The following is a 27,510-nucleotide window of genomic DNA, read 5'->3' as shown; positions in this document are numbered from 1 at the left end:
AAATAAATATTATATATATATATATATTATAATAATAAATTTTAAAAATTATTTCAATAACATTATTTATAAATAAATTGTATGCTCTCACCTAATGTGCTCAAAACCTCTTAGAAATGTTAAAACCTGAGTTTTCCACATCTTGATTCAGTCACTTTAGAAATTTGTAAAATAATAATTGAAAAGGTTACAAGACTATAGATTCAAAGAATTTAACTGATATACTTAATCTCATTTTCGCACTCTTATATCTTGAGCTTCAGCATAATTACCTTAACCAGTGTCACAACAAATTTTATAAATTTTCAAAGAAAATGTATAAATGTGTTCTATGGTTTAAGACTTTGAATTTTATTTATCAATATACAGATAAGATCCAAAGGAATTAAATTCAAGTAATTCAAAGGTGTTAAGAACAGATACACATTTTTAAAAAAAAAGAGTCAAAAGTATGGTTAGATTTTTTATTTTTTTATATAATGAAAAATAATTGTCGTTATTTAAATTATCAGTCAATTAAAACGAAATATTTTATAAAATGATAAAAATTGAAGTAATTCAAAGATGTTAAAAAAGAGTCAAAAGAAAAGAGTTGCAGATGTAATAACAAAAAGGAGAAAAAGCAACCAACTAGGAACTGCCCTTACTCTGAACAATGCATTTCTATTTTATCTTCTATACAATAAAATAAAAGATTAATTCCACACTGTAATAATTTCGTAAAGAAAAAAAACAACAAAGTGTTTGAAAATGTGAACGATTTCTTCTTGTTACTGTTTGATTTCTCTTCTCTCTCTGCAGTTCGCACTAGTTGGTTTGACCCACTTCCACTTGAGAGAGAAAGAGAGAGAGAAAGAGAGAGAGAGAGAGTCTTTTTTGCCTTTGGTTTTCTCCCAACTCCCACATCCTTTCTGTTTCTCTCTTTCCTTTTCTTCATTTCAATTCCCAAACACTTCCAATTGCTCTCTGTTCTGTTCTTCTGCTGCACCCAACTCCACCACAAGGGTTTTGCTTCTCTCTCTCACCTCACTTTTTCTTTATTCTTTCTTCTTCATCATTTTTTTTTTTTGACTTTTTCTTAGTTACGGACCTAATTGCTCACGGAGATCATTTCCCGTGTTAGGATTGAAGTGTGGCGATGGAGTTCGTGGGGAAGACCGTTAAGAAAGAGGTGAAGGGGGTTGGGATTGTTTCGGGAACAGTGAAATCGTACGACCCTTCCTCTGGTTTTTTCGAGATCCTTTACGAACAAGGTGATTCGGAGGAGTTGGAGTCCTCTGACGTCGCTTCTCTCTTGCAATTGCAACCGGAGAGTGCCAAGGCCAAGCCTCGAGTCGGGCGGAAACCTAAGAAGCGTCGCCGCGTCGAGCGGCAGGGCGATGCTGGAGCAGGTTCAGGTAATGTTGGAGAGAATTTGGTGGCGGAGGGTGGTGATTTAAGGGGGGTTTTGGATGGGCATGTTTCTTCTGCTGGTGGTGGGGGTTTGGGTTTGGAGAGTGGTGAGTTAGAGAGAATTTTGGATGGTGTAAGTAAGAATAGAGGGAGTCCGGAGGGCAATGTTAATGGGAGTGAGGAGGTAAACGGGGTTAGAGAAAGTTTGAGAGAGGAAATTGGGTTAGAAGATAGTTTGAACAAGAGTTTATCTAGAAATGTTAGTTGTGTTAAAGATGGACTTGATTTGAATGCTAGGCTTAATCTGGATGAGGATTTAAATTTAAATGATGGGTGTAGTTTGCCTCTTGAGGCTGAGGATGGTTTGAAGAGAAGAGATTGCATTGATTTAAATTTGGATGTGAGTAATGAGGATGATGTTGGTGGCCCGAATGTGGGTCACTTGGGTTCGGGAGCAGAGGCAATGCAGCGGGAATGTAACTTTGATTTGAATGTGGAGGTAGTATGTGAAGATGGTAAGGAAACACGGTGTGATGACCTCAGAAATGGACATTCTGAGGTGGGTAATGTTTTGTTTGGTAAGATGGGGCTGCCCCAAAAGGAAGAGATATATGTTAATAATAGTTCTGTGCAAGGTGGCGGTATTAATGGTAATTTGAATCACGCCTTTGATGCGGTTAAATTGGAGGGAATTCATGTTTCTTTTGATCATCCATCTAAAGATGGTTCTTGGTGTTTGGTTGAGGAAAATGGAGGAGCCAGTCGCAAAGAAGACGCAGGGGCTATTGATTCTCTTCAGATTTCAAGTGCAATATCTGTTAGGGATTCAGATTTTGGGGAGGCTCAGCAAGTTGATTGTCCTTCTGAAGGTGGTATTGCCATAATTCATAAATACCAAGATGATGCAGGAACTCCTTGCAAACAAGAAAAATTCCAAGATGTTCCAGGAAGTCCACGCAAACGAGAAAATAGCAGAAGGAAAAGAAGAAAATTATCAGATAATCCAGAAGCCGTGCCAGAAACAGTTTTAAGGAGGAGTTCTCGTCGGGCATCAGCTATAAAACAGGTTTCAAGCATCGTTGAAGTGGAAGTGGCTGATGATGATCCTTTGGTAACCTTGGGAACCGATGCCTTAACAGAAGAAAAGCCTCTAATCCCTGGTTCTCAGAAATCTGAGCAATATGACGATTGTCCGAAATACAAGCAATACAACAATCCTCTTCCAAAGCTGCAATTGCCCCCGTCTTCTACAAATTTGAATTTAGACGACGTTCCTGTTCTTGAACTTTTTTCTATTTATGCCTGTTTCAGATCTTTCAGTACTTTATTATTTTTGAGTCCATTTGAGCTGGAGGATCTTGTAGCTGCACTGAAGTCTGAAATTCCAAGTATATTATTTGACAGCATTCATGTTTCTATTTTGCAAACTCTGAGAAAGCATTTGGAATACCTTTCCAATGAGGGTTGCGAATCTGCATCGAATTGCCTGAGGTATATTTATTTAATTTTTCTTTGGTCATACTATTGTACTAGTCCATCTGTTTGACTGTCTTATCCTTACAAGTTCTCTATTTATATATTTTTACTTTAATGCAGGAATCTTAACTGGGATTTTTTGGACCTGGTCACATGGCCTATTTTCATGGCGGAGTACCTTCTGATTCATGGCTCAGGATTTAAAACTGGTTTTGATCTTAAACGTCTAATGTTCATAACTGATTACTACAAACAACCTGTAATTGTGAAGGTTGAGATTCTCCAGTACCTGTGTGATGAGATGATTGAATCGGAAGCTATAAGGTCAGAGCTTAACAGAAGATCTTTGGTGGCGGAGACTGATATGGGTTTTGATCAGAATATGTATTTTGACTCTGGCAAGAAAAGAAGAGCTGTAATGGATGTGTCTGGTGGCTCCTGCTTGACTGAGGAGAATGTAGATGACACGACTGACTGGAACAGTGACGAATGTTGCCTGTGCAAGATGGATGGTAGTTTAATATGCTGTGATGGTTGCCCTGCAGCATTCCACTCACGATGTGTTGGAATTGCCAGTGACAAACTGCCTGAAGGTGACTGGTATTGCCCTGAGTGTGGAATTGGCAAACACAGGGCTTCGATGAAGTCACGAAGGTCACTTCGAGGAGCAGACTTATTAGGGATGGATATGGATGGCAGTGTCTATTTCAACAGCTGCGGTTACCTGTTAGTGTAAGTGTAGTTATACCTGTTAGTGTGTCCGGCACTTGTTTTCTATCCGTAGCTTGCTAAACATTCTTTTATAAGTGACATAAAATTCTTCTATTGGAAATGGGTGTGACTTTGTGTTCAACATCTAGGCTGCTTGGCAGCTTGTCCCACTGCCATCCCCATGTATTAGAAAAGTTTCATGCAGGACATCTAGTGGACAACATATAGATTGCCCACAGTTTTGCTTGTCCTTGTCTATTTGATAATTCTTCACAACCGACTCTTTACTAGATTTAGTTTTTTCCATTGAAATTTGAAGTGGTTAGTGTTCTTGTCATTGTGAAAAAGCAAACCATATCTTACACGTCCAAAGTCTAAACTGTTCTGTGCCTGCCTCTTATCATTTTAGTATATTCTCACTTTATTTGAATGCTGAAACCTTTGCAGGTCAAGCTCATCTGAAGCAGGGCCATTGTTCTATTACTACCACCAAAATGATATACATATAGTAATTGAAGCTCTAAAATCTATGCATCCTTTATATGGAGGCATACTAATGGCTATCTATAAGCATTGGGATATCAGAGGTGACTTGAGTTTGGGGGATAGTGTCTTGAATCAAATTTCCGGCAAGAACATGCAGATGAAGGGAGAATATTCTACTTTGTATACATCTTTGGCTCCTTTTACTTCAGAGACATGTTTGAACAAGAAGCAGGCCAATGATCAAGGAAAGTTGGATGAAAATTCAACTATTGACTGTTGTATGCGAATTGGCCAAGACTTTCCAAAAGTTGGGAACTGCCTAGACTCGACAACCACCATAGAAAGTCATTGTGTTGCTTCAGATGGATCAGCTGATACCACACAGACGAGAACAGGCATCAACAATGTTCAGATGTATGGGCTCAATGATTTCAGTAGATGTAATGAATCCCTGAATCAGCCAGGAGTACCAGAAAGACTACATCCCGATTGTTCTTTGACATCTTCCAGCTTGGATGTGGGACATAAAATAAATTTAAGATCTGTAGGTGCTAGCAGTACCCCCTCCCCGGACAGTAAGGATACTTCAGAAGCACCTTGTGGAATTGACTATGTAAACTATTATAGCTTTGCCCGAACAGCTTCATTTGTTGCGCAGGAGTTGATGTGTAAGTTGCCTGAAAAGACGAATAAGATTCTTGCAATGTCTGAAGAAGAATTTATTTCAGATCAAGCAAAGGTCATTATGAAGAAATCTACTAACTTTTGTTGGCCAAGTATTCCCAACCTGGATGCAGCTGCACAAAAAGAAAAATGTGGATGGTGCTTTACTTGCAAAGCTGCTAATGAAGATAGGGATTGTTTGTTTAATTCTGTTGTGAAACCTGTTTGGGAAGTGCCTAATAACACTTTGGTTGGGCTTCAACCCAGGAATATCCAGAATGGACATCTTAGAGATATCATATGTCTTATCTTCTCTCTTGAGGTTCGGTTACGTGGGCTTTTACTGGGTCCATGGTTGAATCTGCATCAAACTAATCTTTGGCATAAGGATCTTCTGACGACATCTGATTTTATTCGTGTTAAGCGATTATTGCTTCTTGTAAGGATATGCTTTCTCTCTGTCAATCATTTTATTAAAGACATGAATACTTTAACTCCTTTATGTCTGTCAAGTTTTGAGATATTAGTATAACACCGGGAAGCTCTTTTCTTTTTACAATTTCTGGAAGTCAATTAAATACAGAAAACCATTTTTGTTAATTTAAATATAGTTTTAATACTGCCCATGAGTGTGTAGTTGATATTTTTACTTGGAATGTGCTAAAAGGTTTTGTTCCCTTTTTTCTTTGACTTTATTTGATAGATGAAGAACATATAATGTACATTTGGTGGGAGAAGGATCTTAAATCCTCCTAAAAAGAATAAAGAGGAAAATGGTATAGCCAAATTGGCTCATAGAGGCAACAGAGTTGTATCATTCTGCAAATCAGTAATATCAATTTCCTTTAAACCAACCTGAGCAGAGCACCATAGAGCTGTAAACAGAACCTGTTCTCCAACAAATTTAAGATGGTTTGGTGGCCAGATTTGGCTAAGGGATATATAAGTGATATAACTGACTGACAAAATAAATGATAAGTATCAGGTGGTCACACCTTATAAATGTGTATATGTTTCCATAAATGTACCAGAGGTATATCTTTTTACTATTTTCTCTCTGTTTGCTTTTTGTGCCACCTTTGGTTTTAATGAGGCTGAAACTGTGTTGTAGAATCACTAGATCTTACTGCTAGCAACAAAAAAACACGTATTTTCTGGTTGGCTGGCCAACATTAGCTTTTTGTTTACATTGCTCTCTGAATATTTGTAGTTAAATCTCTGACACTCTATAATGTTTTATTTGGCAGTTAGAATCCAATTTGCGGCCTTTTGCTCTTTCAGCAGATTGGTTAAAGCATGTGGATTCTGTTCCTACAATGGGATCCGCTGTTCATATTGTGGTATCACGCACATCTTCCAGACATGGTATTGGAAAGAAAAGGGTCAGGAATTCAGATACTGAAACCAGTTCATCTTCAAACGGTGCTAGTGGTTTGGGGATGTACTGGTGGAGAGGTGGCAGGCTTTCCCGAAAATTGTTTAATTTGAAGGCTTTGCCTCACTCCTTGGTTACCAAGGCTGCTAGACAAGGTCTGCAAATTATTCTCTTTTGTATGCCATGCATGTTGGTTGTGTTAGGAGCACATCCATTTGAATGGTTGTTTTGAATTAATTTGAAATTGTGAAATTCTGCAGGTGGGTGTAATAAGATACCAGGAATTTTATATCTTGAGAATTCCGACTTTGCACGGAGAAGCAGATTTGTTGCCTGGCGAGCAGCTGTTGAGATGTCAACAAGCGCTGAGCAGCTTGCTTTACAGGTATGACTACCTGTCTTGTTGAAGATCATAATTGCTGTGGTGTAAACTTAAGATTTGTTATGTTTTAGCCAAAAAAAAGGGAAGTACAAATAGGAGAAGTCATAATCCAAAACAGAGGAAGTAATAAACAAGGAATAGAAAGGTTCAAGTCTGTAAGAATGCTACAAAGTTGTCTATTTTTTCTTGTGTGACTTATAAATAATTAAATGATGGAGAATTCTGTTGTAACGTCCATGAACTGAGCAGGGTAGAGATGAAAGCTAGGAGCAAAGAGATTCTGCTAAAGGGCAAGCCATTCTGCTCTGACCATATTTATGAGAATTTGGAAAAAAATTAATTGTTATTTTTGTCCAAACTTTCAAACAGACCACTGAAACTGTTACAAAATGAATGGGCTTGCCCAATATTTGTCGTGCTCATCAACCATTACTGTGAAGCACAAGACCTCTGAACATTGGAAACATCAGTGGACTACTGTTTCCAAACTTGAGCTGCACTAGGAGAAGGTGCTACATGAGGTCAACGTATCTGTTGTATTATTGTCATGAGTTACTATATATACAAAGGGCTTGTTTATCAAGGAAATTATAGATTTCCCAGAAAGTTTTTTATGAAGAAACCTCTCCCTAGTAGAGATTAGAGAAGAGTGAGAGACTGAAATTATTGAAGAGTAGCACTGCTGTTCATGCAATTATTGTATCCAAAATATTAAAAAAATAGAGTAACACGGCTGCATAAGGGAAAATAATGCTGCCATCTAAATTTGAAGAGGATCCAAAGCAAACACATAGTGTAATCTTTATATTGTATACACGTTATGAGTATGAGTATCATTTGTTTGATGTTACACTTTGGCCTTTCATTATCAGTATAAGCTTATAAACTTGTCTTGTTTTCTTGTTTAGAAATACATTTTAATCTAAGAAACTATTTATGTTTTTCAGATTAGAGAGCTTTATTCAAACATAAGGTGGCTTGATATTGAGAACAATCATCCTTTATGTGTGTTGGACAAGGAATCTAGAAAATCAGTCAGGCTGTTCAAAAAATCAATAGTACGCAGAAAGTGCACTGAAGGGCAATCTGTGAAATATCTTCTTGATTTTGGAAAGAGAAGGGCTATGCCAGATGTTGTTATTAAACATGGTTCTCTGTTGGAACAATCCTCTAGTGAGAGAAAAAAATATTGGCTAGAGGAGTCTTATGTTCCAATGCATCTTCTAAAGAATTTTGAAGAAAGAAGAATTGTTCGCAAGTCCACTGATAAGAAACTTGGAAAAGTTCTTGAGATTGGTAGAGTAAACAAGAAAATTCCTCAGGAAAGGGGATTTTCATATCTATTTACAAGATTGGAAAGATCTAATTGTCATCAATGCGCGCACTGCAACAAAGTTGTTTCAATGAGGTATTTGTAGTATTTTTCGTGTTTTGACTAGTTCTTTTTCTGTTACTTTATAAATGGGTTATCTTTGCTTTTGCATTTTAATCTTGTTCATGCTAGTTTTGTTTTAGTTGATTGAGGATCAGACTATGTTTTTTCCTGATTAAAATGCAAAAGAAAAGATAACCTATTTCTTTTTCTGTTACTTTTGTGTGTACTTGTCAATTACACTGAAATCTTCCTGTCTTATTAAGTGTTTAATTTATTTTGTAAAAATATACCCACTAATACACATACTCCTTTAAATGAAATTGGCAGGGATGCTGTGAGGTGCCTTCATTGCAAAGGTGTGTATTTGTCTTCTAATATAGCGAATGGTTTTATTTGTTTTACAATTTTCTTAACTATTTTTTATATTAGATTTCAACGTATAACTTGTATCTTACTGCATCTGACACTGTTATAAAGGTGTTGTCAAGGAACTGCTATCTTAAAAGCTTAGAGGATGTTTTGTAACATGATTACTATTTTTTGAAACACAAAAATTGTTTTTTGTATATTTATTTATATAGTTTTCTTAAAGCCTCTCCTCAATAATCTGGTTTTAGTTTAAATCTTTTTTGTACCACTTTTTGCTTCTAGTCCTAGTCCCTGTAAATTTTTGTGTGATCTCTGTAATACTCAAACCTTTCGTTTTTCGTCCTGCTGCAAAAAGGCTTTCTTGATTCCGTCAGATATTGCCATGTTATAACCCATTGTTAGAAAAAGGCTTATGTGCCATTACTAGATGGAGCAACATCACCATTTCTGAATGGAAAGGACTGAAATAGGGTATACAGGAATTATATTATATTTTTTTTTTGTGGGAGCTAAAAGCAAAAACTTGTATGTTTGTATGAATAAAAAAAGTATCTACTCCTATGTTATAGTACAAGATTTGAGAACCACTTTTTTCCCATCAATGCCATAGATTTTTCTACCCTGTTGCTGCCACTCCCATCATTGCTGATAGTTTCTGAAGTGTCAAACTATGTTTATTCTATTAAATGATTTTAAAAAATATTTATCAACAAGAATAAAATCAAATAGTTTGGATAAAAGCCCGTGATTGGTTTTATATCTTCGACTTGCCCTTTCAAGCAAAAGCTTGAAGCATGGAAACTGCCCAAGCCTATTCTGTACTTTGTGCTAAAAAATTCAAATTACCCATGAAGAGGGATGTTAAGGATTGTGCACTTAATCACTTTCTCATTGAGTTTTTGATGCCATGTGAAGAAAGAACACTCATAAAAGCTCAAACCACTAAACAAGTCTTAAAATTGGTTTCATACACCTTTTGGAAATATTATCATGAAATGGAACTATACTTTTATGTATGCTATATTGTGGGTTTTTTACTTATTTTTATGTATCACTTGAAATTAGAAGACGATGTTGTTCCTATCTAGGAAACTTGTATATTACTTTTGTTTACATGTATGTTTTTTCAAGACCCTTGTGACCCTTTTATTGTTAATTACGACTGTCATGAATATTTAGTATTTTTATCATTTTTGATAATTTACATGTATTATGTATATAGTTTCTTATAAAGTGAATTTTAAGCTTAACTCAACTCTATTAAACTGACTTGTAAGGTGAGGTTTACACTCACTTATTTATTATAATTTGTCCATATCTCTAGTCGATGTAGGATCTCTAACACATTCCCTCCCATTGAGTATGGAACATCTCAAGCATGGGAATAAATATTTATTGGTGGTTGGTTTGACAGTGGCCCCATAGTGGGTGATACGATAGATTCTACAACCTTTGTTAGGATAGGTTTTGAAACTATCTTAGAAGGTGAACTTTAAACTTAACTCAACCTCACAAAATTAGTTTGTAAAATGTGAGGTTTACACACATATTATTAATTCAGTCATATTTTTAGTCTGTATGAGGTCTCCAAAATAGGTCATTAAATAATTCCAAGTATGGTTATTATACTACCGCAATTTTTGGGCATGCTGCTATCCGAAATTAAAATTTCCTATCCTGGGTCTTGTGACGGGTGTCTTAAAATTTCCTATCCTGGTTGATGGGAGGGTTTGTTGAGATCTCATTTTGACTAGGTGTATGGTCAAAGCATCTGTTATGATGACTAAAGCTACCCTACATCCTAGAAATAGTAGTTTCTATTTATGAATGTGTTTCAAATTTACAGCATATGATAATTCAGTGATCGAAGCTAGAAGATTTTTCTTAATCTTTTTTCACGTGAGCAGTACTATGTGTATGCTTCACTAAGCCTTGACTACTGTTTTGTTTTCTTTTGCTATCTTGTGTTTTTTCAAATTTGAATTTTTGGTTGTTTTTCATAAATTGTATTTGCACTTCAATATCTTATTATCATCTTATAATTTATAGGATACTTCCACAAGAGACATGTCAGGAAATCAGGTGGCACAAGAACTACTGGAAGCACATATTCATGTCACAAATGTCAGGATGGGTTGCATGCAAAGACTAATACCAATAAAAGAAAAGTTGACTCAAAACTGCAGAAGATTCAAGCAAAGAAACGTAAAACTATGCCTTCAGTTTGTAAATCAGTAAACCTCAAGGGCAACAAAAAGGCATTGAGTAAGGTACGGCAGGTAAGATCTCGAAACAGTAAGAATATCCAATCAAGTGTACCTCTTCGTCGCTCTACTAGGAAGGCCAAATCCTTGTATATGCAAAGTCAAATGAATGGTGGACGTAAAAAAGGAAAGCTTGGTAAAAAGAATGTGGGACGTAAAAAAGGAAAGCAAAGTAAATCCAAGAAGGTGGCCTCTCCGGAGTCCATTGAAACTACTGGTGAATGTACGAAGTTAGCAGTTACTACAAGAAGGACAAGAACAAAATTCTGTAGCAGTTATTGGCTTAACGGTCTTCAGTTGTCTCGGAAGCCAAATGACGAACGAGTAATGCTATTTAAAGAGAAGAAGACTATTGTTTCCTCTGAAGATTTTTCTGGCTCTCTTGATTGTCTTAACTGCTGCCTTTGTTGTGGGAATGGACGCACCTTGAATTATATTGCGTGTGAAATATGTGGAGGTACTTTTCTCATTTGTTTTTTTTTTCCTTTTGGTCTTGGGGATGGGTGTGAAAAGGAAGAGTCAAATACTTTTGGCAAGTTAAGAAGATAACATCATAAATCTCTGCACACATACCTTTTTAACATCTATCAAAATATATTTTGAACATACTATGCTAATTATGCAGATTGGTTTCATGGTGATGCTTTTGGGCTTAATGTGGAGAATGTCAAACAACTTATTGGATTTAAGTGCCATGTTTGTATTGATAGAACTGCTCCAATCTGTCCTCATATGAAACTTAATGCATTGTCTCGTCCTGAAAGCAATGCTGCAAATGAGTGTGCAGAGGAATTATGTAATCCTGTTTCTCTTCAACCTTTAAGTGAGGTATGTTTCCCTCTTTTAAGTCTGACTTGTTTTGAACTAGAGAATGAAATGATAAAAGGTCAAATGAACAAATGATGCATATTTTGTATAATTTATTAAGTTTTGAATAAGAAATTTCTCTAGTGTTTATGCTCTCACATCAGGTTTCCTAATGTTAGAAAATCTTTATTACTGGTTTATCCATGTCTGTTTCCTAATCTTTGTAAATTATGCATAAAATGAACATCTTGAGAAAAGGTATTGTATGAATTTGTTGAGAAAAATAGTGAGCAGAAATATGAAGAGCAACAGTTGTTCTGGGCCAAAGAGAGCTAAAAGCCAGAAAGTGGAAAATTTACATGAGCCCCTCCTTCCCTCCCCTCCTTAAATTCCTCTACGTAGCAGAATTCACAGATCTATTCCCTCTTTCCTTTAACTAACACTACCCCTGAAAATATTTTTCTTGGGTATTTGAGAATAAACTTGTAGGAGGCTTTTTAGAACTCAATGTTGTTTAAATTGAAATGGTATAAGTAAAAAAAGTTCGTTCAAGGCTTACTGGCTTCGTTTTGACCAAGTTGGTGTTAATAAATAATAACAGTAATTGTAATTAAGTAATACATATACATTAATAAGATTAGCGAAAGATAATATTTTAATTTACTACACTAAATGCTTAACAATGAAACACCATTTTATGAATTCTTAACATTTAAAAGTTAGTGTTGAAATCATATCATATTGAATAGGCCTAAGTTTCAAAAATACAAAAGTGTCCATTACTAAGAACAAGCTCACATTTAAATTAAAAAAGAAAATGATATTTACTTACTTTAGGTTGACTTTTCATTTTTTAAGGGAAAAATAATACATTAAGCATTTTTCATTACATGTTGTGAATTGTCTTTTTACATGTTTTTCCTAGGTTTAGACTGGTTTTTCTCGATGTTGTTCAATAGTTTATTTGGATCAAACACTTGATTGATTCATTGGTCAGAGTGACATGGCATTTAGAACAGTAATAGACCCGGTCTTAATGGCCATTGGGTTAAATGACATCTGGTGTACTAGGATAGTTGGACCTGGATCCCTATCAGAATGGGAAAAACAGTCTACCATCAATGAGTTATTGATTTTAAGATTTTTTAAAAATTGGGTAGGTCATTGAACTTGCTTTGGTAGTGGTTCAAGCAATTGTATTTAAATGATATTTTACTTTTTAATATCCTTTATCAATAAAATCAATTTTATAATATTGAAACTAAATTTCACTTAAACGTCGTTACATACCATATAATATTCAAAATTGTTGGGGAAAAGTCCAACACCCTTGATTTTGATTAAGTGCTGAAAACAACTAAGTGTAAAACATGTTCATGCTTCGTCTGGAAGATGATACCTTTAGTTCAACAACAGATTATGTAAGACGCAAGTGTTTCATCTGTCTATCAGACGATACAACTCTATGTTGCCTTCTTTTACGTAGGATCAAATATGGATATGCTCGGACGATGCACCCGTAGATTTAAGCTAACTTCATACTAGACGATCATATACATACTTATTCTATGTTGTAGGGAATGTCTGTTACTTTCGTCTACCAAGAATATCATTCAAGCACAAGTCACATCACATCAATGATCTATTGGATAAAGAGCTAAAGTTTCTTTCTTCAACAACTCCCTAAGACTAACATATGTCAACTCTTGCCCAACTATTTGTCTAGTATGATGCACATTTTTACTATGTTGGGTGTAAAAGGATATGCAACTTAGGGAAATATGTACTACTAGCTATCAAGGATGTTGCGTGAAAAAGGAAAGAGCAATTAATGTTGCACGAATGCATTTAATGCAACCTTCATAATTAAGCTAATCATACACAATAAAGACATTTAAGTGAGTTGAAGTTAATCAATAGCCAGAAACGAATTTGCAATGGTTATATTCTACAGTGCCTATTTAAAGCCATCCATTAAGAAGAGGGAGACCACGTTGCATTGTGCTAAAACGTTGCTCAAATTTTTACACGCTTAGAAGCATCATAGAGAACATTGTTCGTGTTCACGTAGCAAACTAGAAGATAAAGAATAACCTTGTCTATGTCGAAAGACACTATCACTCTCTCGTGAGCAACCTTGTGATTTGTGGATCACTAATAAAATAATTTACTTATCTTAGCCAAGAGTGGTTATTTGGAAAAGAATACCGATTATTAGCTAGGAGTGACTGTTGTTTTGAAGAATACTCACTTTTAGCCAAGAGTGGTTGGGTCCAAAGAATACTCGATTTTAGTCACTGTGGTCCAAACAATACTCAAGGGGGTTAGTCAAGAGTGGCTATGAGCCCTAACGATACTCAAGGGGTTAGTTACCCAGGAGTGGCTACAAGCCCAAGGAATATATGATTGTACTTTGTAGCATTAGTTTGCTTTGTGGAACTCAAACCGTTGATTGAGAACTGCACGTAGTCTGCCTTGACAAGCAAAATAGTATAAAAATATAGTGTATATTTCTCTTTCCTCTTGTCTCTTTTACTTTGCATTTTATTATTGTTTGTGCTAATTTAAGGGAGAATCAATGGAAAAACTAAGTTTGAAAAACGGTTTAAAACAAATAAATCTATTAAGTTATAAAGTTGCATGTGTCACATTCTATCATACCAAACCAAGGATAAAAAGACTTTAACAGATTACTTGTCATATAAAACTATCGTACGAGTAATCAGACAATATTTATGATTTTTTTTATTAAAAGGATATTAAAGCACAATTTAACCCTCTTTTATTGTGTTTTTTTGCTGTTTTCTACAAAAATTAAACATGAAATTAATCAATGTCATATTATTTAAGTTCAATAACACAATAATAATCAGTTATTACAATTAAAAGTATACAAATTTAATGATAGTTATCTATCAACATAATGTCGGTCATTATAACATCAATTATCACAGTATGGAGTTTCTTAATATTTAAAATATTTTTTCTATCAAATAGTTAAACTCTGTTTTTGGCCCAATTTGCACTGTTTTGGACATTGGTTCAATCGATTTTATACCAGTTCTCTATACAAGATTGGTTTTCAGGGTTAAATGAACCAATCTAGTGACTAATTCAACTGGTTGAATCTGATTTTGACGACAATGATTGCTATATCTTTTAAAGAATCTAAAATCTTAGTTATAGTCAGAATATCAGATGAGTATTATAAAAGTTCTAACATACAATTAAACTATTTTTTTTTATTTATCTACAAAATAATGGGTGATGCCACCTGTTATTCTGATATTTTTGTGACAATTTAATTTATTGGTATTTTTGTTTATAAATAATACTATACTTTATAGTGTGCTTCTTTATGTATTCTTGAGTTGTACGCAAATCTTTCTCTCCCCTCAAATAATTGGGCAGTTACGTTAATAAAAAATTAAGTCCTTGGAAAAAATTTAGTTGATGAATGTGTTGTCAAATTTCATGTCAGAATGTGTACATTGTTCATGAATCATGACATCTACATTATTGTTTTTATAGTTCCCCCTTTTTGAGAAGATGACATAAAACCTTTCTGTAGTTTTTACGTTAGTTTTGTAATACATGGGTTGAAAGTGAAAATTCCACTTGTCATTGCAGATCCCTTGCACTTAAATACTGTTGGCAGTCATGGATGAAATCTTCACTGTGCTGGGGTTATGATACAAATGTTTTTGTGGGAAGATGCATATTGATACAGCTAGTTAGTTAGATAAATGGGTTTACAGAAATCGGGTTCAGATTCTTGGAGGATTGGTTTTTCTTCCTAAATACGAGGGATCATTTGGGTTATAATCTGAAAATGTTGCATACAGTAGTTGGTGAGGAGCCTTCTAGTGTAACAATTGAATCAGCAAGTGAGAAGTGGTATTACCCCTGTCCTTTTCAAAATAAAATTGCTGGTAGTTTTTAACGAAGAATTTGTAGTCTTAAGGTTGTGTACAATTTCTTAACTTCGATGCTTCGAAATAAACTTGTATCTATAATTCTGTGGTATCCCATAGACAAGTTATATTGTCCCCTTCGAGTATCCAATTCAATTGGTACTTGTACATTGACAAACTTATGTTTCTATTGGTTGTCAAAAATGGCCTCATCCTACTAAACAAGAAGCTTTTATTTGTTTATACAACTCAGTATGTGAAAGATTCTTATGTTTATTTATCTTCATTGCAGGTTTGATGATCTGCACTAAAAAAAGTCATGGCGGGACATCAGATGCCAGCTTCTTGTAGGGTTGTTTTTCTTTTCCTGCAGGATCTTGTGGCAAATGATTTTTCACTATAAAAAGAATTGTCCTTTGACAGGTTCAGTGTAGGGCAATGAACAATTGCTTTGATCATGCTTCTGCCCAATTGCCTTCTATTTCAACAAGCATGCTTAGCTTAAAGGCTGAAGATAATTGTAATGGGGACATAGTAGAGTTCATACATCATCATCAATTGCATTCATGATTGTTATTCTAACCCATCAAAATTCATTGTAGCATTCTTTAATGTAGGGCCTTGTCTTCTTTGAACTGATTTCACTAATGTCTTGTCAAACTCTTTTAAAGGAATGGAGTATATAAATCATACAAGATCTCAGTATAGATTATATTGATCATCGCAGATAGTAAATAGAATCTTCCTCTGTAAAGATTTTTCTGCTGGTTTTCTCGTTCGTTGTATTGGTGAAAACTGAAGCATGGGAGAAAGGGGGAGCTTCTTGGAAGTTCTTTTGCTTTCTTGTTCACCAGAGTTCAACACTGCATAGATTAACATGCTGATTCCAAGATACCCTTTATACCATTTTACTTGTAGTTTGAACTGAACACTAATGTTTGTTTCTTAATTTTGGAACGAATTCATAGCTTAAATCTGTTAATAAATTTTTATTCTTGTATGATTGTTGTAAAACTATGTCTTATAAATTGAGCGTTTGCTTCCTAACACGTTAAAGTATATAACCATTAATTTTAACCAATAATTTACTTGTTCTAGTATTGGTTCAAAAATCATTGAATTTATAGAATTTATCATTATTGCTAAAAGAAATTATATTCCTACTGAAATATCCATTTTTAATATCCAAATTTTACTTTTAAAAATTAAAATTATCTTAAAATAAGAGTTGCTAAATAGAAATGGTCTGAGTTAAATCTAAAATATTATTATCCAAACTTAGACTTAAATAATTGGATTACACTTTTTTTAATGTGTTTTTTTTTTTAATTTAGAGCATTTTTTTAATTGAAACTAATTTTATATCACGCTAAATTTTGCTATATCTTAAAACATAAACACAAACAAGTCTCCAACATAAGGTATGAACTGTTAAATTACATTTTGTGATGTGATGATATATTCAAATTATGTCATGCCATAAAATAGCCTAGCATGTTATTTGTAATTGTCGTATTATAAAATGTCATTCACGTCTATTTAGCTGTAATAATAATTAAATAAACTTTATATTTACCAACTTTTATATTTTATTTGACTATTATATTATGGGTACCATTACAATAATAGTAAAAAATATTTACAAAAATAAAATAGAACAGTTATTTATCAAAATTACTTGTTTTTTACACATAGCATGTGGAAAAATAAACTTATTAAAGTGATCGTGATGCTTTCATCAATTTTTAGATATGCATGCAAAAGCAACATGGGAAAAGTTACACGACAAGATGAAATATCATGGGAAGATTTCAAGTCATCGTGAAAAGGCATTAACTCATTTAGAAATTAAAGTAAATTTTATTGAATATTCTAGAAATCTAAAATCATCATTCTGCATAACTAAATTTTCACGAGGTGATAAAAATAAATATGAACATACTTCAAACATATACATTATCTCTACATCGAACCATAATTACTATTAATTAATTAATTAATATATCTAAAGTGTAAAGTTTAAATGATGCTTATAAACGATGACTCTAATCTTGTTGTGAGATTCATTGCTTCCAAATTTATTTATTTTTTTAAATGTTGTTGATGATTAAGTATAGTATAATTGAAAACAAAGTTTGTTTGTTGTAGTGTTTATAGATTCATGTTTACTCATGGTACCTAATTTAAATTCACTACGCAATATATTGTTAATAACATTAATAAGTATGATATAATTATTTCATATTATTTGTTACGATGAAAGTGGTGCAACATGTATAGGAGTAAGAAAAATTCGACCAAAATACCTTACCACAGATAAAGAATGGATTCTAGAAACCTTATATGAAAATAAGTTATATTAAAATTGCTCTTAAAAAAATTTGAATATATTATTTTGGCTCCAAAATTATTCATCAAGATCCACTACCAAATTAAGATATATTTTTTATATGACTTAAATGTATGAATAACAATTTTTTTTTAAAGTTGTAAAATATAACTAGAAATCCAAAATAATGTATACATTATGTTTACGTAAAAGAAAAAGAGGGACTAAAATCCCTTCACTCTTGATTTTGGTGATCATACAAAGAAACTCAGAAGATAGAAAAGTTTTATATTAACTAAATTAAATAAATTAGTTCATTTTCCCTTTCTTTCTCTTTTTTTTTTTCAAGATTGAATTAATATAGATTTGTTTGCACCAAACTATCAATTTCAATTATGACAATATAAAAAAAAAAAAAAATAATAATAAAATATATATATATATATATATATATAAAATGTGTCTAAAAAAATTAAATGTGCACCGAAAAGGAAAGCAAAGTAGGGTTGGATGTGAGTACTAGCCGTTGCGGTGTGATTTTTTGAGCCACTTTTGTTGCAACGTTCAGATTATTTGAACGCTTTTGCAAATAGGGTTTGGTGAAATCCGCAACGGCTAGTATAACCTTTTAAGCCTCACTTCTACTCATTCACTTGCCATCACAACTTCTTCTTTCTTCTTCTTCTCATTGCCCTTTGCTTTGCAAGAAGGAAGATTCAGATTCACAACACTGTGCCTTCTTCTTCTTCCTTCTTCTTCTTTCTGCAAATCAAGGGTTATTCTTCTTCTTCATTCGATCCTCAATATGGCTACCAACACCATTCATGGCAACAATGAATCTGCTCAACCCAACAACATTGCTTCCTCAAAGCAACCTCTCCCTCCTGCCAAGACTGTTGATTCTCAATCTGTTCTCAGAAGGTTCTTTTTCATTCTTCTTGTTTTCTCTTTTTTTGTTATGTTTCTGTTCAAAATGAACCTTCAATTTCTTATCAAACGAACTCATAAATAATCCCTCAAGAATTAAAATTCAGGGCAAGTAACCCATCGAACTGATCCAGAATGTTGATGAAATATTCCATTTCTCAAAGAATTATGTATATTATTTAATTTAATTACTCTTTATAATCTAATTCGTTTCTTGTTTTGTGTTGTTAAACAGATTGCAATCTGAATTGATGGCTTTGATGGTAAGAAAAACACACATCCATACACACATACATATATATACACACATATATACATATATATATATATGGAAAATGTTTTGATTTTTGTTTGGTTTTGTGGGTTAATTGTTAGATGAGTGGAGATTCTGGGATATCTGCATTTCCTGAGGAGGACAACATATTCTTCTGGAAGGGAACAATCACAGGAAGCAAAGATACTGTGTTTGAAGGCACAGAGTATAAGCTGTCCCTCTCTTTTCCCAATGATTACCCTTTTAAGCCTCCAAAAGTCAAGTTTGAAACAACCTGCTTCCACCCCAATGTGGATGTGCATGGCAATATATGCTTAGACATACTCCAGGTGAATTGATGTCATGTGACATTTTGTAAAGAAGACCAAATGTTAATTGTGTTCTTGAATTACCACTATATTCTGATGATGTGTTTTGTTTCACTTACTTTGCTTATGTAGGATAAATGGTCATCTGCTTATGATGTTAGAACAATTCTTATATCCATCCAAAGTCTACTTGGAGGTAACTTGAAAAGTCTCTCAATGGATAATGCTCACTCATGTTTGTTTTACTTTTTGTTTCTTCTTCTTACCTTCTGTTCTTTTGTCAAATTTAGAGCCAAACATTAGTTCACCACTAAATCCACAAGCAGCACAGCTCTGGAGCAATCAAGAAGGTATATTGATATCTATCTTTGAATCCTTTGACTTGTTAGGGTTTTACATGTTTCTAATCTTTGAAACTTTTGAGTTGTGAGGATTTTGCATGTCTCTGATCTTTGAAACTTTTGAGTTGTGAGGATTTTGCATGTCTCTAATAAAGAGCTAAAGTTTGTTTGTGATAATATGTGCAGAATACAGGAAGATGGTTGAGAAGTTGTACAAATCTGCAAATTGATTAGTGGGAGAAAGAGAAATGATCTCATTCCTAAGAGAAAGGATGAAGTCACACTTGTTTTTTGAGACACCCTTTTCTGAGGGCCTACTTTTATTTTTTTTTTTATCATTACTACCAATCATTGCTTGTTCCAATTAAAGGTTAAAAGTTTTTGTTATTTGTGGATGTGTCCTTCCTTGGTGTGTGATCATACTATAATTCAATAAATTAAGCTTAGCAAAAGAAACACACATACTGCTACGTGCACTCGAATTAGATTCTTTGGATTGGATTGTGTTTAAAGGGCTATGCATATAAAAATATACCAGAATCCCTTAGCTGCTTGTGCTTATAATACACATAAATTCTTTTTTCTGTTAATTGCTATATTTCAGAAACTTTCGCCTAAAGAAAATGAAATAAAAATAACCTCTACAAGTTCTTCCAAATTTGATGACACCCTATGATTATAATATTTCAGAAACTATGTGAGTACTCAGAAACTTTATGTTGAAATTTATTGCTATTGTAATTTATCTAAACACAAGTGTACTTGGGATAATTTTTTTGAAATTGTTAATTAATTTTTGTTGTAAATTAGGGAATACATATATATGGCTGTTTGTATAATAATAAAATAAACTATTAAACTAGAAACAGTTTCTACCAAAAAAAAACAGATATAGCAAGGTAAAGTTGTAAAAAAATATATACCCAAAATTGTTAATGAAAGTCTTAACAAGGTAAAGTTGTAAAAAAATTTATAAATATATATTCTATATAAACTACAAAATTTTGTATTTCAAATAAGGTCATTGATACAAAAAGTTTTGCATAAACCCAATCAACCGTTATAGCTTTCTAACAAGAATTCCTCGAGTCAATTCATTTTCTCTTGAAACGGTGAATAAGTAAAAACCTGGATAAAAATAAAGTGCGCATACTTTATTTTACTCATAAACAACATAAAAATTAGATTCAAAATTATTTTAAAACTCGCAATAATTAATTTCAGAAAACTCCTGGCATGCTAGAGCACAAATTGACCTATCTTGTGCAATTTTAGTGGTTTATTATCGAAATGAATCTTTTTAAAATTACATAAATATGTAAATCGTGTTAAAGATATACAAGACTTTATTTTTCTGAGTTTGTGTGAACTTAAACGACTTATATTATATAGAAGTGAAATTGTGTTCACATATCGGAGTGACTTGCTGTAATGAAAAACATTTATTTATCTTCTCACGAATCAAAATTTTAACTCTTTATTAAAAAAAATAAGATTTATTTGTTAAAAAATATTAAAATTTGGTTCAGTAATTGAATAAAATTTGTTTCAATCAACCACAACTTCAATGTAACTCGAAATACAATTGAAATTTGCACGTCAGTTTTTAATTTTGCTCATCTAAAATCGTCTAAAACAAATGCATACACAATTTCAAGCTCATTTAAAAGAAACAACACTTGTCTTCTTCCTAAACAAATTCTTGAAAAATTAACGTCTATTTAGTAAAAAACATACATCTCCAAACACGCTCAAAGTCATTAATTATCTAATAATAAACAATTGACAAGAATAATATTAATATTAATGATCTTGACAAAGAATAGACAGAACCTTCCTTTACACAGATTAAAAAGAGGGAAAAATTTCTTTCTGATTTACAGAATTATATGTATACATATACATATAAAATATATGTATATACCTTGTAGCAACTCTACTGTATCCACATCATAGGAGTGAATGCGAAGCAGCAAGCAGCGCTGCTCCAACGCCTGATCCATCTTCAGTGACCTTAAGAATTACATGCTTGGCAATATCTTCCCCCAATATTTCGTTCAAAGCTTCATGCAAATACTCCCTAAAAAATGTATAGCTAGAATATAAACCTCCTTCAATTGCAACAACTGTTCTTTTCATTTTCACATCATTTCTACGTCCACTTGTGATGCCACCACTTCCATCCCTACCAATCTTCTTCAAGATACCAACAATACCAGCAGCTGCCAATCGTGCAGCTCTGCGAGTCACCACATCACACACCTTCACCACAACTTTTCTTAACTTCAAAGGAACATCAGGAATCTGAGGCCGCACAAACCAACCAACCATAAGGAATGATTGTTAGACTTAAAATATATGGTTTCATGTCAGATTTTTTTACCTCAAGAATGTCTTTGAGGATTCTTGCTACTTCTCTCAAGTCTGGAGAATCGTCCTCGTGCATGGCAGCCATCATAGGAGTCCTGAAATAACACAAGAAACAGATGGAGAAATCCAGATCAATTCCGAGAACTGGAGAATACTAAACCATGGAATATTTAAACTAGAAAAAACATGCAGTCCGTTCCAGAAATGAGAACAAAACTTAAGAATGTCGACTAAATTGATCCCTCCACCTCGCCATAATATATAGCAAATTCACTTTTCTAGTTTCTAGATCAAGCTGAGGACATCTCAGAAAATTTATTATTGGGAGAAAAGAATAAGTGATTAACCATGTATCAAGAGCACAGAGTTGATCGAGCAAAGATAGATACAATACACACCTCAGCATAAAGGGCATTGAAAGCTTGGAAGAAACAGGTCCAAACATATCTGACTCTAGCGACATCCTTAAAATGACTCTCCTCACAATGTCACCAAGATACATTCCTGATATCATCTTCTCAAAACCCTACATCATCAAGATTACCAAAATCTGAGTCATCTTGAATCATGCAAGAGGATTCATGAGTAGCAGAACCAACCTGATCATTTGGATTAGGGCTTTCGGAATCTAAATCAATATCATAAGATGTTCTTGGTAAATGAGATGACCAGAAGTTTCCCCATTCCATATTTACAACCTAATAAACGGGAAGAGTTATAATAAATAGGTACAAAACAAAAACCGAAAGTGAAAATAAAAAGCAAAAGTAATACCATTTATCCTGATGGAAGAGTTATAATAATAAGTACAAAACAATAAATGAAAGTGAAAGTAAAAAGAAAGAGTAATACCATGTATCCTGATGTTGTAAGAAGACCTTGACACTTTATAATAGCATCAACCCTTTCCAAATAACAAGCATTGGTACCGGTGCCAATTATTATGGAAGCAACTGTATCTGAGTCATGATAGTGTCCAAGAGCTAGTGTTCCCACAGTATCATTGACCTGATCAAAATAAACACAAAATCATATTCCAGATAATGCAATGAATCCAAAAGGGTTTATTATACATGACAGTGCACACTTGTGAAATTTAGGACTCAAAAATCATCTCTAAATTGAAACACAACACTTTGAAACATATTTGGTTCATTCCCATAAAAAAGTGAATTTATTGAAAGCAGTACACAGAAAGACAATAACCCCATTTTGAAATAATATATAGTTGCCTCATATCACCGAAAAAAGTCATACAGGAACAAGTCAGTAAAACCTCCGAACGAGTGGCAGCATAGAGATTAAAATAATGGTAACAGTTAAAATTCAGGTATCATGTAAGAACATAAAGTACATCCTAGAACAATCTAAATTATCAAAGGAAGAAGTGATATGGAAAATTGACCCAACTTGCATAAGAGTGAAAAAAAAAAAGATAGAAACAAATTTTGGTGGTATGAACCCCATGTAAAATGATCATAATCAGGACAAAGAAAGACTTACCAAGGCAGCAACCCGCATGTCTAGTCCCTTTCGTATCAATGCTTCCTGCAAACAAGCAGGAACATCTACTCCTACCTGACAGAGCAAACAGTTTTAGCACTAAATATTTATTCAGATTTCGTTGGTATTTACTTCACTATACTGAAAGACAAAATGCAACTTGGATAACTTAACCTACCTATTTTGTAACTTGTGAAGGACAAAGTCAGTACACAGACAATAATTGATACTACTTTAAAAAAAAAAAGGAGTACTTCATATCTAAAAATAAATACAATGATATAACTAAAAGGTACTACACAATCAAGTCCCTCCCCTTTGAATTAAACAAACAAAATTCACCATGTAATTTAGTGATGAAATAACAAAAAGTTAGTGAAAGTTCAACCATGAATAATAAACATAAACTCCTTCTTTTCATAATGTTTAAATAGAAGCTTTTCATATTGAAATTGCTTGAACGCCGAACGACTAACCATATCTACGATGGAAAACCCTTTTGTCCATTTCATTAGTATGCCTGAAGAAACAGACGTTTGTTTCAATGGGAAAGAAAATGTGAATCCAAGCTCCCTTCTTCTGTCCAGTGAAAGCTCAGAACCGTCTCCTTCTTTCTCAATGAATTCCTTTAATGAAGAAGCAATGAAATCAAAGAGATCCTGCAAGAAGCAAAAATCAATTACATTCCACTATATTGAAAGAACCCCCTCCCCAAAAGAGAATAGAGAAAGCCAGAGAAACACCACAAGGGCAGAAGATTATGTCACCTTGCCTGTGCTGGTCATTAGATGTTGAGGGATGGGTTGTCGTTCTACTTCATGTTCCAAAACAGATGATTGTTGATCGTGTAAATGAACCCGCAAAACCCTAAAATTTGTACCCCCAAGATCTAGTGCATAATATATCCCTTTCTCAGTCCTGATCAAAGAATAATATGAATATAACACCTCAGTGTTTAATCCATGCAATCATCAAACATGTATGTGGATACAGACAAATCTACTAATCAGCATTAAATGTCTTAACAAGTTAAAAAGTCATGCTCAAACATGTTGATAACAGGTAAACATCACCTTCTCTGACTAAATGAAATGATAGCGAAAAAAGTAAACATGTAAACATCACCTTCTCTAACTAAACAAATGATAGCGAAAAAAGTACACTTTAATGCTCATAGCACCATTTCTAGATTCCATGGGTTAATCTTAACCCAGACTACTAGTAATGCCCAAGAATTTAGGAACCATTTCCAAAATTTTAAAATCATATCATAATATTTACTGAAAAGCTCAGTTGACCAATTCTAAAATTATTAGGAAGAATTGCCAAAGAATAAGTCCAAAAGTTAAAAATAAAGATCGGTCATAATAAACTACAATGTCAAAGGCTACTAATAACACATACGTCAAGGGAGACATTGACAAATGTTAGTATATTTCAAAACGATATACAAATAACTGTTTTACAATTAGAGAAATACTTGGTTTTACAGAAAAAAAAAAATACTTAGCCCCTGAAAATATCAGATCTTACAATTAACTGTAATTTTACTCATTAATGATAATTTTTTCTCTCTGCCCAATTAAAAAATACATGATTTTAGTTTGAAGTCAAATTGTGCTTACAAAAGTAATGAAATATCGCTGCCATAATTTTTGGAAATTTCCATCTCCATCTTATAGTTCCAGACACTACAATCATACTTTTAAAATTTTGACAAATTAAAATAATATTTTCAAGTTGGAGACAAGCCAATTTGTTCCAAAATTTCGGTACTAAAACATCACCACAAGACATTTTTTTATTTTAGTATTTATACAAAATTGATCTCTTTTAAGTACTTACTTACATTAACAAAATAATGAAATATATCTTAATTTCTTATTACTCGTGTTTTTATTTTAGTTAACGAAAGATAAAAAAAAATACATTATTTTATTAAATAAAAGGACTAAAAATAAATAAAATAAAATAACATGTTTAACCTAAAAAATAATTAATAGTTTTTAGCAATAAAATGAAATGATAATGCTACAGTATGAGCAATTAGCAATGATAATAATAACAAAAGACAGAAAAGGAACCGAAAAACATTCTGCTATAGTAGGAGTGTACATGCTCCAATCAAAAATTGACAAGTTAACAAAACCATTGCTCAACAAATTAAACATGAGAAAGCGAGTGCGTGTGATTGAATGACAATGGAGAAGAAAGGAATTAACGATTAGATTACCCATCAGGGAGATTATGAACATATGTGAGAAGCATTTTGAGCTTCGAACCACCTTCCGAAGCCAACCCTGCGTGCATCTCAACAGCCATAGCATCCACCACTTGCCGCAGCCTCTCAACAGAACTCTCACACCCTTCCTCAACCTCCCTCAACACTCTCACCACTCTCTTCCACTTCCCCCTGCTCTTCATTCTCCCTCCAACCACCACCGCCGCCACCGCGCACGCCACCGCCGCCAAACCCACCGCTACTCCCACCACCACTCTCCCCATTCCCCCTGATCAAATCAAACCAAACTACATCCCACCAAACGTCGCCGTTTCCTCACGCACGTCGTTCACCTATCCTCGACCTAATCGAAGCACACCGACTCAAGCTCCGCAATTGATAGCATTACGCTCCGGCGACCGGACGCCGGCGACGGTTACCGGAAAAGTGGGGAATGGATGAGTGGAAAAAGAGAGAGAAGAAGAAAGAAAGAGAAGAGAGACGCGGCGGCTTCGCAGCACTATTTAAGCAATTGGAATGAACACATGTGTGGGTGAAATGACAGATTTGTCCTTCATATTTTTCAAAATTTCGGATTTCTCCTCAAACTCTTCTTTCCAACTTTGACTTCCTCTTCTTCTGTGTCTTTCTCACTCGCTTTTCTTCTCTTTTTAAATAATCATCATTACAAAAATAATCAACTCATATTTAACTTAAAAACACAAAACAATTCAAATTATAGCTTTAATATCATATTAATTACCACTCTAATTAAATACTAAATATTCACGCGCTAATTACGATATTACATTCAATAATTGCTAACGGATGCAATAGGTAACATTCAATCATTTATCCTCAATAATTATTTTTCAAGTTTCATAAAATCTCTTAAATATCTCATATTTTAAAAAATATTTACAGAATTTTCTCATACATATTGATACACGTTTTTATATTTGAGAGATGCAAGTATTAAAAAATAGGAAAATTAATAAATATTTGTGATAACTTCGCAAAACCTCAAATATAATTAGCTTAAATATTGATAAAAATATATATAATTAACGTAATTTATTGAGGCTAATGTAATTTACTTGTAATAATAAGAGATGAATGAGAAAAGTTGGTAATAAAAAAACTAAATATTTACATTAATATATATTTATTGATAATTTTAACGTGAATTTTAATTAAAAAAAATATGTTTTAGTCATTAACGAGGCCATAATCAAATTTAATTTTGTATTCCTTTTTATTTTATACTTTTATAGTCAAATACTTTTTTATTTTTACCTTACTTTATTATTTTTGTCTGCCAAAATTCCTTCAACAAACTAAAAAACCGTTTATGACACTGCAGTTACCAGTTTCATCATTCATGATAGACAAACAATGGTCTTAAAAATTAAATTAAATTAAAAATAAAACTACTATTTTTTTTATTGAATAAAATTAGTACTAGTAAGTAAATAACCTCATTTGTCGTTCACGTTCAACTAATTTAATTATTTAAATTTCATACTTTAATTAATTATGTTTAATGTACTATATAAATGGTCTATATAAAGTGAATAAAAGATGAGACTCTTCGTTATTTAATGAATCATTGAGTATTTATTTATAGTACCTTGAAAAAATAATCACGATTGATTTATTTAATTTCACAGAAATATATTTAATATAAGACAATTCTGTTTTATTTAAAATATGATCGCTACCAACACTATATTTGGTTAAAGAAAAAAAAAAGTATATTTAAAATAACTATAGACTATACAATTTTCTTTCTGCATTTTCCATACACCTAAGTATTTAATGTTCAGATCGTATCAAATAACCTTAATACAGAGTAATAAAGAAAGAAAAAATTATTTTATATATATTTCACAAATTTAAGTATAGAATAAAAATCTTCCATGATTTATTAAACATTATAACAGAAACAAAACGATAGTATTATTCTAATTTATTTCTTTTTTCTTTTTAATTAATTTTTTCTTTTTATAGTTAAATTATTATT

The 27,510-nt window shown here is 33.0% G+C and overlaps 3 protein-coding genes across 7 annotated transcripts; 2 read left to right on the top strand and 1 right to left on the bottom strand.

Annotated features, from left to right (window-relative positions):
* The first annotated feature begins 754 nt into the window (after window positions 1-754).
* Window positions 755-16,215, top strand: LOC137830288 (DDT domain-containing protein PTM). Of its 5 annotated transcripts, none has more exons than XR_011084206.1 (12): window positions 755-1,005; window positions 1,124-2,883; window positions 2,989-3,600; window positions 4,027-5,167; window positions 5,976-6,258; window positions 6,364-6,488; window positions 7,433-7,893; window positions 8,188-8,216; window positions 10,279-10,950; window positions 11,119-11,321; window positions 14,931-15,197; window positions 15,507-16,215. XR_011084206.1 is itself a non-coding variant. In XM_068637775.1 (11 exons), the coding sequence occupies exons 2-11, from the start codon at window positions 1,139-1,141 to the stop codon at window positions 15,510-15,512; spliced, it is 5,277 nt and encodes a 1,758-aa protein (XP_068493876.1). In that variant the 5' UTR covers window positions 755-1,005; window positions 1,124-1,138; the 3' UTR covers window positions 15,513-16,215. The 5 variants fall into 5 exon arrangements, 2 of the variants coding, with proteins under 2 accessions (XP_068493876.1, XP_068493795.1); XR_011084208.1 differs by having other exon boundaries at window positions 863-1,005; window positions 1,083-2,883; XM_068637775.1 differs by lacking the exon at window positions 14,931-15,197.
* A 1,919-nt stretch (window positions 16,216-18,134) lies between these two features.
* LOC137830354 (ubiquitin-conjugating enzyme E2 20) lies at window positions 18,135-19,780 on the top strand. Its single transcript, XM_068637644.1, has 6 exons — window positions 18,135-18,464; window positions 18,706-18,733; window positions 18,846-19,073; window positions 19,185-19,248; window positions 19,343-19,402; window positions 19,580-19,780. The coding sequence occupies exons 1-6, from the start codon at window positions 18,349-18,351 to the stop codon at window positions 19,621-19,623; spliced, it is 540 nt and encodes a 179-aa protein (XP_068493745.1). The 5' UTR covers window positions 18,135-18,348; the 3' UTR covers window positions 19,624-19,780.
* A 1,353-nt stretch (window positions 19,781-21,133) lies between these two features.
* On the bottom strand, window positions 21,134-26,036 carry LOC137822461 (hexokinase-3-like). Its single transcript, XM_068627351.1, has 9 exons — window positions 25,500-26,036; window positions 24,034-24,184; window positions 23,743-23,925; window positions 23,267-23,341; window positions 22,616-22,771; window positions 22,363-22,461; window positions 22,162-22,289; window positions 21,777-21,858; window positions 21,134-21,697 (listed from the first exon to the last, which is right to left on the bottom strand). Exons 1-9 carry the CDS (start codon window positions 25,769-25,771, stop codon window positions 21,344-21,346), a joined length of 1,500 nt encoding a protein of 499 aa, XP_068483452.1. The 5' UTR covers window positions 25,772-26,036; the 3' UTR covers window positions 21,134-21,343.
* Window positions 26,037-27,510: the final 1,474 nt, after the last annotated feature.

This window comes from Phaseolus vulgaris, chromosome 11 (genome assembly GCF_000499845.2).
Source record: "Phaseolus vulgaris cultivar G19833 chromosome 11, P. vulgaris v2.0, whole genome shotgun sequence".
In the NCBI taxonomy this organism is placed as follows: Eukaryota; Viridiplantae; Streptophyta; class Magnoliopsida; order Fabales; family Fabaceae; genus Phaseolus; species Phaseolus vulgaris.
The sequence above is the reverse complement of the archived record's forward strand: the minus strand, read 5'-3'. Positions and strand labels throughout refer to the sequence as shown.

Coding starts and splice junctions, on each gene's coding strand:
- LOC137830288 (XM_068637775.1), top strand. CDS start 1,139: ATGGAGTTCGTGGGGAAGACCGTTAAGAAAGAGGTGAAGGGGGTTGGG. Junction 6,259..6,363: donor TACCAAGGCTGCTAGACAAG/GTCTGCAAATTA, acceptor GAAATTCTGCAG/GTGGGTGTAATAAGATACCA. Junction 6,489..7,432: donor CTGAGCAGCTTGCTTTACAG/GTATGACTACCT, acceptor TATGTTTTTCAG/ATTAGAGAGCTTTATTCAAA.
- LOC137830354 (XM_068637644.1), top strand. CDS start 18,349: ATGGCTACCAACACCATTCATGGCAACAATGAATCTGCTCAACCCAAC. Junction 18,465..18,705: donor TCTCAATCTGTTCTCAGAAG/GTTCTTTTTCAT, acceptor GTTGTTAAACAG/ATTGCAATCTGAATTGATGG. Junction 19,403..19,579: donor GCTCTGGAGCAATCAAGAAG/GTATATTGATAT, acceptor TAATATGTGCAG/AATACAGGAAGATGGTTGAG.
- LOC137822461 (XM_068627351.1), bottom strand. CDS start 25,771: ATGGGGAGAGTGGTGGTGGGAGTAGCGGTGGGTTTGGCGGCGGTGGCG. Junction 22,462..22,615: donor TTACAACATCAGGATACATG/GTATTACTCTTT, acceptor CCCGTTTATTAG/GTTGTAAATATGGAATGGGG. Junction 22,290..22,362: donor GCCCTAATCCAAATGATCAG/GTTGGTTCTGCT, acceptor TTGATGATGTAG/GGTTTTGAGAAGATGATATC.